The sequence below is a fragment of the Puntigrus tetrazona genome, chromosome 3 (genome assembly GCF_018831695.1).
Source record: "Puntigrus tetrazona isolate hp1 chromosome 3, ASM1883169v1, whole genome shotgun sequence".
Taxonomy (NCBI): Eukaryota; Metazoa; Chordata; class Actinopteri; order Cypriniformes; family Cyprinidae; genus Puntigrus; species Puntigrus tetrazona.
Genome location: NC_056701.1, coordinates 2,260,538 through 2,270,512, shown reverse-complemented (window position 1 = coordinate 2,270,512; position 9,975 = coordinate 2,260,538). Strand labels below are relative to the sequence as shown.

At 39.8% G+C, this 9,975-nt stretch overlaps 2 protein-coding genes and 1 long non-coding RNA gene across 3 annotated transcripts; 1 reads left to right on the top strand and 2 right to left on the bottom strand.

Annotated features, from left to right (window-relative positions):
• Positions 1 to 48: 48 nt before the first annotated feature.
• LOC122341669 (E3 ubiquitin-protein ligase TRIM35-like) lies at positions 49 to 2,925 on the bottom strand. Its single transcript, XM_043235186.1, has 3 exons — positions 1,957 to 2,925; positions 1,868 to 1,890; positions 49 to 1,787 (listed from the first exon to the last, which is right to left on the bottom strand). The coding sequence occupies exons 1-3, from the start codon at positions 2,200 to 2,202 to the stop codon at positions 1,559 to 1,561; spliced, it is 498 nt and encodes a 165-aa protein (XP_043091121.1). The 5' UTR covers positions 2,203 to 2,925; the 3' UTR covers positions 49 to 1,558.
• A 79-nt stretch (positions 2,926 to 3,004) lies between these two features.
• Positions 3,005 to 8,903, bottom strand: LOC122341668 (tripartite motif-containing protein 16-like protein). The gene is made up of 6 exons (XM_043235185.1): positions 7,996 to 8,903; positions 7,826 to 7,921; positions 6,308 to 6,541; positions 6,077 to 6,227; positions 5,907 to 5,969; positions 3,005 to 5,091 (listed from the first exon to the last, which is right to left on the bottom strand). The coding sequence occupies exons 1-6, from the start codon at positions 8,596 to 8,598 to the stop codon at positions 4,478 to 4,480; spliced, it is 1,761 nt and encodes a 586-aa protein (XP_043091120.1). The 5' UTR covers positions 8,599 to 8,903; the 3' UTR covers positions 3,005 to 4,477.
• LOC122341671 lies at positions 4,882 to 7,842 on the top strand. The gene is made up of 3 exons (XR_006250484.1): positions 4,882 to 5,011; positions 6,374 to 6,577; positions 7,707 to 7,842. It is a non-coding gene; the product is annotated as an uncharacterized LOC122341671 (long non-coding RNA).
• Positions 8,904 to 9,975: the final 1,072 nt, after the last annotated feature.

Below are 9,975 nucleotides of genomic sequence, written 5' to 3'. Positions count from 1 at the left end.
TAAGAGCCTAATGAACTGGAATAGTTCATAGAGCCTAAGAAATTGACAATATCAATAAATTAAATGTTAAGTTAGATTGGATTCCCATGTCATGCTGAATTAGAACATTTTGACAAACTAGTTGGTTTCCTGTTTGCCCATGGTTCTGTTCCTGTTCCCATTAGTTCTACCAGAAAGACTCATGAGATGAAGACATGATTTAGACTCAAAGCATTTATTTTACAGATCAATATGTGTATAAACAGTCTTTGGCGTAGGCATCTGTCCGTGGCTTGAATCTGTAGGCGTCAGAATCCAGCTAGTACTGCCGAAGATGAAGGCATGGACAGGGCCAACCCGGTGAGGATGGAATAACGTAGTCTGTATGATTTCTTCTAGTTATGGGAAGTTTAGATCACTTCGTTTTTTTCTAGTCATTTCGTTCATTTTAACAAAACATTATTAAAATGTTATGTGTCACTTCCCTAGCATATCTACTCCTTAGGCAAACGCTGATCACACAGCAAACAATACAAAATATAATGCTATTAGAAACAGAAGAGATTGATTTATTGTTTACCTTAGTCTTTGATTGGCTCACCTCACCTATTTCAGACAAGTCTCCTTTGATGGCTAGGTTAGGGTTAGGGTAGGTTTAGGGCAATAGCACATACAGTTTGTACAGTATAAAAACCATTAAGCCTATAGGATGTCTCCAATTTTCACGAAAACGATTCCCTAAAAATAATTGCACACCTTAGAACGCTTGCCCGCCAATCAGATTCAAGAATTCAATGGCCCTGTAGTACAACATAGCCTACCTATCGCATGTCGTGACAAAATCTAACCAATGAGAATAAAGTGTCTTGTGGTTGTGAATGTGTGTAGATGTGTGTTAGTTACAGGATCAGAGAATGACACCATTCCTCCTTCATAGTCCAGACACACTCTCAGACGCTTAAGGTTCTTATCGAGATGAACACCAGACCTTACAGAAGAACCATGCTCCACACTCCAGACATCACGGTCAAAAATAATCACATCCCTTCCTCTAGTTTGATGCCATAGTTACTCCAAGACTCCAGCATCGACTCTCTTTAACCTCCACATCCCAGAAGTGAGTTAAAACCCTCTGAACTCAGAACACAAGAATAATGGTCAAATCTCTCTGGGTTATCAGAAAGCAGTTGTTTATTCCCGTATCTCACGCTGGTCAGATCATCGGACCGGACGAGCCACTGATTTGCAGTGTTTGGGTCCAGAATCAGAGGAGCTGTTAAGGCACAATTAACAGCTGCATTTAAACTGATGTGAATATAATGACCACGAGTAAACCAAACACAGATTATTATGAATTATGACACTCAACCTATTGATTAAACCTATAAGAATCTTTAAACCTGTCCAGCTGTGCAACATTTCCAGTGTATGTGTAACACCATGTCTACACCGGAGACGACCGCAACAGCTAAAGCCTGTTAACCCTGTATGTGACAAAGCAAGCATTGAAAATCATTTGAAACTTGTGTCACTGTGTCATAAATAGAATACATCAGCAGTTTTCTTTCTGGAATTTGTTTCACCAGATCCAGTATAGACAGCAGAGTAGGTCGTATTGTATTTTGTGGCACCGCTTGCGTCTGGTGTAGGAAAGGTGTAAAGAGCACAGATCTTTTCCAGACTCACTGTTCTGGACGATGTCCTGCATCTTCTTCCAGACTCTGAAGGACAGGTTGCCCAAGTATCGTGGCACATGAATCAAAGCTCCAGAAGGTGTCTTTGGATCCAGCTGTGATGAGATCTGGACTCTGGAAGAAGATTCAGGATCAGGACTGAAGTGGATTTGATTCAGAAGCAGAGAGACCAGAAACACCAGCAGATCACTCACCTTTCCACTGAGACCGGAAACTTCTGCAGAACAAACACACCATTTATCATCAACAACTCAATCAATCAATCAATGATCTGAAATCAGACCTTCAGAAAGCAGACGTCATTGTCTTTCATCATCTCCTCCGTGTCTTTAATTGTGTCTGAAAGAGCTGAGATGTGTCTGTTGATCTCCTCCAGCTTCTCCTTCATCATCTTCTTCTTCTGCTCCTCTTCCTCCCTCAGTGCAGTGATCGTAGCTTCTTCTTCATCTCTGAGAAACTGATGAAGCTTCTCAAACTGCTGTTTAATCTGATGCTGTGTGTTCAGCTTGAGACCGAAATCAAACCACATTCACTTCAGTCATGTGAATGAATAATAATCAACAGCAAAAAACATGACTTAGGTCGATTACATTTCCTCACCATGATTTGTTTAACCATTTCTTCCAATTTCTTGCAAGGGCTTCAGAGCTGTATTGAGCTCTTCCTAGAAATGAACAAAATTAAAATCCAGCGAGCAAAACAAGAGGGATAATCTTTAAACTTTAAACAGAGTCCAAAACTGTAGGCAAAGCGTTAATACACAGGCAAGTAGTCTATGAACGGGAAAACACAAGATGGGAAAATAACTAAACTAGTAAAATTATAATCATATTCGGCTTGCGAATCCATTCTTGAGCTTCAGCAAAACACTCACTTCTTGAATAAAACGTTTCACTTTCTGAATGACTGTTTGTGAAGTAGAGAGAGAAAAAGAGATAGAGAGAGAGAGAAGTCAGTCTCTTCAATCAGATCTCATTTGTCTCTATCACACGTCACTCCTCTCTACATCAATTGCACCGTTTGTCAAAAGCCACTCACGTTAAATTTAAAGGTGCCATAGAAAGCATTGATGCAGTATTCTAAATTGTTCTCTGATATCTACATAGAAGGTACGCGGCTTAGGGAAGGGCAAAAAATCTCCAGAAACGATTTCACATCCCTTTACAACCCAAGGTTTCGTCTCTAGAATGAAATGGCCTGTTATTACCTCATATGGAAGAGCCATAAATACTAACGGTGAGCTCTGCTCTGATTTCAGCAGCTCACAGCAGCAAGGAAACACACACAAGGAGGACAAGTCAGGAATCAGACTCGGGTCGTGGGTCTACTTTGAGTCTATTTTGAGTCTATCTTTAAAGGACCGTGGAAGGGACCGCTGGCTCTGGTGGGCTGGACAGAGCCCAGGAATTCAGTCAACAAAGTTATTTTCTTTGATATTTTTTACTGTGCCACGGAGACTGCAACAGGTGTGTTTTTACAGGATGCACGCACACATATTACACCTGGATTTGGATCGGCTCGCATCTCTTCTCTCATTTTTATGCGCCTTCTTCACAATTGCAACAAGTCTTGAAGGGGCCGCATGCTCGAGCCGTTTCTACATGCGCAGTTTGTGTTACCAAAGAAGCACTCACCCATCACTAATACCCATGAGATGCAAATCAGCGTAGAGACGACTTGGACACCAAGCTTTTGGTGGCTGCTATTGTGACCGGAATAAATCCATTATCATGCATGTTAGTCAGTTTTGGTTGCGAAATATAATTGAGTGAATTTGCACTTACATATAATCAGATTGACCAAATAGTAAGCACATTTACAGGCCTTGCGCAGTGAGAGTCACGCTGTAGCCTACTAAATAAACATGATTAATGTCATGCTATTGTCAAAATGAATTATGAGTTATATTGCGTGAAGGGAATGTGGAGAAGAAAGTGTGGCATCCAGCTTGTCATTCTTAACACTAAAAACATCAATAAAATGATTCATAAGTTTGCATTCAGTTATTTTAAAGGTGCATTCAAACATTTATTCATGCTTATTATTAAGCGAGAATCTGCAGTCATTGAACCACAGAATAAGCGAGTCATTTTGAAAAATCAAGACAAACTAAAGCAAGGCACAAAATCTAGCTAATCCGTTGAGTTAATCTGATGAACTGTTGTATATAGGACAGAAGTATGTTGGCTGTGTACATTTACTAATTAAGTTGCTTCTCTGAACATGCTTCCCCTTGGCTGAATTGATTGATTATCTGAATGTGAACTCTGTTAGTGATTCGTTCTGTTAAAAAGTTGTGCAATGCTCGAGAAAATCCGTTGTGCGTAATGAATGAAGTTTAAATGAATCATTTAATAGTTGATGCATCATCATCATCATCATCATCATCATAAAATACAATATTACAATAAAACCAGAAAATCAGAAAATAGAATTTTAAATGTGTACAGGTCAAATTATTTTTTACAGTATATGATAGATAAAAGTGCACAAATAATTGCCTGAAAAACCCAATGATCTAGAAGTAGCAGAAGTGCTGAGCTTTCTGAAAATGACGAAACCCGTTGGATGAGATGTTCGAAATGTCTTTAACTGTGGTCAGAAAAAAAAACCCAACTTTGCAAACCACGTTAATGCAGAAACTAAACTTTCAGCAAAAGAGAAATGGCAGATATATTATAGATATAATATTGTATATTACGAGCGTGCAGCTAAACACAAAGCTCTTGATATACAGACGTTTGAAAACCATTTGAAAAATGTGCAGCTCATTCAGTAGTGGTATTTACAACTAGAAATACATCTCACGACATCATCATTCTGCGAAGTAGCAAAGCATGTAGAATATCTGGATTGAGGATATGTAAAATATCAGGATTGTTTAATCTTCTATACAGCTTCAGCGCTGTCTGTTTGTCCAGTCCGAACACAGCATACAGCGGCTGAGTGAAAGCGGTCTGGACTCTGTGGATGAGACTCATTGTGTCTGAGACGCTGTAGAAGGACAGAGTCCCTGCGCTGTGATCCACATACACTCCTACTCTACTGGAGATATTAGCTACTGGAAGAACGGTCTCCATGTTCTTGTGCCAGAACGAGCAGTAGTCTGGAGAGCAGTACAATCTCCAGGACTGATCATTACGTCCAGCTGCGCTCTCAGGACCATCTCCCTTCCTGCTGATGCTCTTGTATGTCACTCCTATATCTACTCCTGATCTTCCTTCACCAGTCCACTCCACCTCCCAGTAACAGCGTCCAGTCACACTCTCTCTACACAACGCCTCGGTCCAACTGTCAAATCTGTCTGGATGGTCAGGATACGGCATAAGTGTGTCAGAGTAAGTGATCACAGTGTTTTCTTCAAACAGACGGAGATAATAATTCACTGAGTTCAGATCCAGGGTCAACAGATGGGAATCTGATGGAGATAAACGCACAATAACCCATGACTTTACATCAATAATATAACATATATGATTAGTATCAATTATAATTAGTATATCAATATATAATATATCAGTTATAACTATTATAATTGGCTGTGTTTCTCTGACCAGAGATACAGAGTGGTTAGCTAAAACCCATTATTTCTATACATGAAAAAAAACAGACAAAAATAACTGTATTGTTAGCGAACACCACACACATGAGAGTGGTGCATATGATATGCAACTCAAATCAGTCGAACGTCACTGGTTACTGCTGATTGGCAATGTTTTTTGGTGCACAATCCAATCCTTTTTCAACAGTTTCTCAGAAATTGCTTGCTAACTAATGGCTGTGTTCATGTCTACGCCTATAATGTTTCTAAAAAACAAAAACCCCCAATCTCACTCCAATTACCTTATCTTAGGATGACCATATGTGACAAGTCCTGACCAGGATTTCTATATTGCCTAATATATATATCGGTTTAGACTTTAAGTTGAATACACTTAATACGTGCCCATATTTGCATAGCTTTGACCGTAGATCCACCTTCACACACACCATGATTGGTTCATTATATACAACGCTCGCATGCGATTGGTAAAACTACTTGTCGGTCGTTACCTTCAGCAATCATGGAAACAGGAAAATAAAGCCAAAACAAATCCTATAGTATCCTATAGCACAATTTGCACCTATAGTCACGCTACTTATCTGGTTCTGGAATAAACCCCCGGTAAGACCATCATTAATTAGCACAGAAATTCTCCCAGTGACCACAAGTGTTTGTGTGTATCTACTCACATTGTAGCAACTCATTCCTAGTCGTAAACTGTTGACTCGGGACAATGACCTGGACAGTTTTCACTATGAAAAGCAAAGAACATCTGCGTTAGTGCAAACTGTTTAATTCCTGAGTCAAGATTTAAGGTACCACTATTTTATATTTAATGAAGAGTTCTCAACTCTTTTACCTGTTTTAGATAGCCTGTCTGTTTCATCTGTGCAGACCTGCTGCAGCTCATCTCTGAGCTGAGAGACAGACTTCACTACCTCATCGAAACTGAGACGAGAACTGATTGTAAAGCTGTCTGTAGATCCAGAGAGAGAGACAGACGGGCAGCTCTATAGACACAAAGTCAAAAACATTAACTCTGCTTGATTAAAAAAACCTGTAGTCATATGGTTATATATATCTCTGTTACCTGCAGGAAATGAATATGATCATCTGTGTTTGAAAGCTGTTTCAGTTCAGTCTCTTTCCACCTCAGATCATCAAGCTCCAGCTCCAGTCTCGCCAGTCTTTGTTCAGCTTGTTTCACTGCAGCGCTTTCCTGATCTCTGATCAGCTGCTTCACCTCAGAGCGACATTTCTCTATGGATCGGATGACTTCAGAGAAGATCCTCTCACTGTCCTCCACCGCTGTCTGTGCGGAGCGCTGTTATAGGACATACATTACAGTTAGCTCCTAAAGGTACCTCACATAGACATAAAGCACCACTGTAAAAAATAACACATACAATAAAATAAAGTGGTTTGTCATAACAGTATAGGGTGAAGAAATCAATCCTCTTGTGCTAAAGGTTTTTTAAAGTAAAAAGAAAAGGTTTGAAACATATCTAAATGTTGATTTCAGTATGGAGTACTTCAAGGCTCAGTACTAGGACCATTGCTTTTCACCCTGTATATGCTATCCCTAAGGGATATCATTCTATATTTAGCTCTAAATTTCTTTATTGCCTGATGAAACATATAATTTCCATTGACTAATGGAATAAAATAAGTGATATAAATCAGATGCCATTATATACCACTATCCCTCTATTCTCCTATTTGATACTGTTCAGTGCTTTGATACAATCTGTATTGTTAAAAGCTCTATATAAATGGAAGTGATTGAGTGATTGATTGATCGATTGATCGATTGATTGAGATGCTTAATCCTGTTATCATTCTCATAAGGTTGGTATAAAAAAATTATAAATCATTTTTAATAAACCTTTCACTGACCTTTTCTTTAGGAAATCAAACGTTCTTCTACAGCATTAGACGCTTTTGCACTACATGGTTCTAGAGTTCTAGGGAGCCAGCAGGGTCATTCCTAAAGAACCAATTTCTTCTTTGGGCTGTTTTCCTGGTTACATTCGACCGGCAGCAGACAATGTAAAGCATCCAACAGCTTTATTTGCTGCATTTACAACAGTCAAAGCCAGTGCATGAAGAATGCTGTTTGGAGCTGTTTTTGTTGCGTGTACTAGGTTGTGGCTGTTCGTAGAGTAAATATATTTACATGGATTTTTAAAAATGCCAGGTAGCCAGACAGTCCTATTGTTAAGATGGAGGCTCACGGCTCACCTCCTCCGCACCTTGCTCACGTGGAGCTCTGACCACGCCCTTCCTGCTCAATGACTCCACCATATAAGCTGGACCTGCCAGTTCACCCATTGCGTCTTGATTTGCGTCATCAAGTCTTGATTTGCCACGGTGGTCAATTCTGAGCGTTTTTCCTATTGTTTTCCTAGTGTGCCTTGACCTTTTATGATTGTTTTCAGCCTGCCCTGACCCTGCATGTATTGTCAACCCTGTTTCTGTGTGCCCCACAGTTTTCGACCCTGCCTGAACGACCCACCTTAATAAAGCTTCTGAGGAATCCTACTTCGCCTAGCTCTTCATCACACCTATGAACTACGAAAAGTGTTTCTTAAACTTATTCCAAACTCACCTTATGAGACTCCACAGCCTCTCTCATCTGCTTTAGATCGATCTTTTTCTGCTGGATTGTTTTCTGGATGTTTCTCTGTGTTTCATCAAAAAGTCTCTGCCGAAAACAAGATGTATAATTAAAAAAATGGTTTTGTCACGTCTTTTGTTAGTCGATTAAGCCAGCAGTACCTGTTTCTCTGCTCTTGCCACTCTAGTTGATACAGTGTCATGGTTTTTGTGTTCATCCACCAAACATAACATACAGATACATCTCTGATCGGTGCGGCAGTAAATCTCCAGCAGTTTATCATGTTGAGGGCACATCATCTCTCGCAGTCGTCCGGTGGCGTCCATCAGATTGTGTCTATTACCTCTGAAGAGATTCTCATGTTGTTCAAGGTGATTTTGGCAGTAAGAGCTTCGACACTCCAGACAGGATTTGACTGCTTTCTGTTTAATTCCAGTGCAGGAGTCACACTGAACATCTCCAGATCCTGTGTGATGAACTGCAGGAGCAGCAGGAACAGGACCAGATTGGAGTCTCATCGTCTTCAGCTTCTCCACCATCTCAGCAAACACCACGTTTTTACCTAAAACTGGTCTTGGTGTGAAGGTTTTTCTGCACTGAGGACAGCTGTAGAGTGTCTTCCAATCATCCTGGTCCCAGCAGTCTGTGATGCATCTCATACAGTAACTGTGTCCGCAGGGAATCGTCACTGGATCCTTCAGCAGATCCAGACACACTGGACACGTGAACTGATCCTCAGCCCATGAGATCCTGGCTTCTGCCATTTTCGCTGTATATCAACACAGACCGAGAGATTATACGCACTCGAGTGCAAAAGTTGAGTTTCCTCTTTTACATAAAAGTGTTTGTTTATATATCTTCCTGATTGCATACCAGAGAAACTGGTTTTTCTGCATTGTGTGTCTTACTGTAACTACACTACACTGTTTCGTTTCCATTAATTTAATTGCATTTATTTACTTATATGGCACAATAAACACAAGACCTGACCACTGTGCTATACAAAAGAGGAAGGCAAAATAATGAAAAATAAATAAAGAAATCTAATCATCAGTATTGATGGCAAAGTTGTCTAAAATACAATGAACTCATTATGAACTCTGCATTCTACTTCATTTGGTTCTAATACGGCAGGGGTGTCCAAACTCGGTCCTGGAGGGCCGGAGCCCTGCAGAGTTTAGATTCAACCCTGCTAAAACACACATGCTATGCATGTCTGAAGTACTTGATTAGCTGGATCAGGTGTGTTTAATTAGGGTTGGAGCTAATCTCTGCAGGACACCGGCCCTCCAGGACCGAGTTTGGACACCCCTGTAATACGGCAAACAAGAGAGAGTCTCACTGATGTCTATTAGATCATTCATCACGTTAAAAATATCAACTACCAATAAATGGAATCACAGAGTGAACGTTTAAAAAAATGCTATATCCTGAGCATACAAATGAACAATATGTGAAAATAATCTTCAATTTTTAATTTTTTATGCAATGTAGAAAAAGCACTGAACTTTTAGAAAAGTTTCTGTTTAAGAATGCAGTTGGATGAGATCTGAAATGAAGGTAGAGAAACTATGCACGCATTGTTCCAGTAAAACAGAAGTAAGCACTATAAACAGGTTTTGTAATGTGTTTATACTCGATCCAATCCTTGCACTGTTTACTGTCTTTACCAGACTTCTTCCTGCCTTCAGCGTGTGCCACTCCTAGGAAGGTAAAGAGACACGTTACCAGCTAGATTCTCAAATTACAAGATGTGTACATGCTGCCTTGCATCACTTCACTCATACCTGTTTAATAAAGAACCCTGTTGGGGCACACTTTATATTAGATGGCCTCAAACATTACTTACATCACAAATAAGTGCAATGCGCTTATTGTGTTCAATGACTTTAGACTCAGTGCACTTTCAGATTTAAACCTTTACAGGGTGTTTTTATTCATATACATATGTGTTACACACCACATTTTCAGAAATCCATAATAGGGTCACTTTATGCAAACGCCGTATTTTAAACCACTTGAAGCACAAACCACTCATTCACAGATATCAGAAATGAGTAACTGTAATACACTTGGTCATTTCTAAGATCTTTTTACCAGGTTTCATTCAGTCTGAAGTGTTCAGAAACGCTGGACATCGG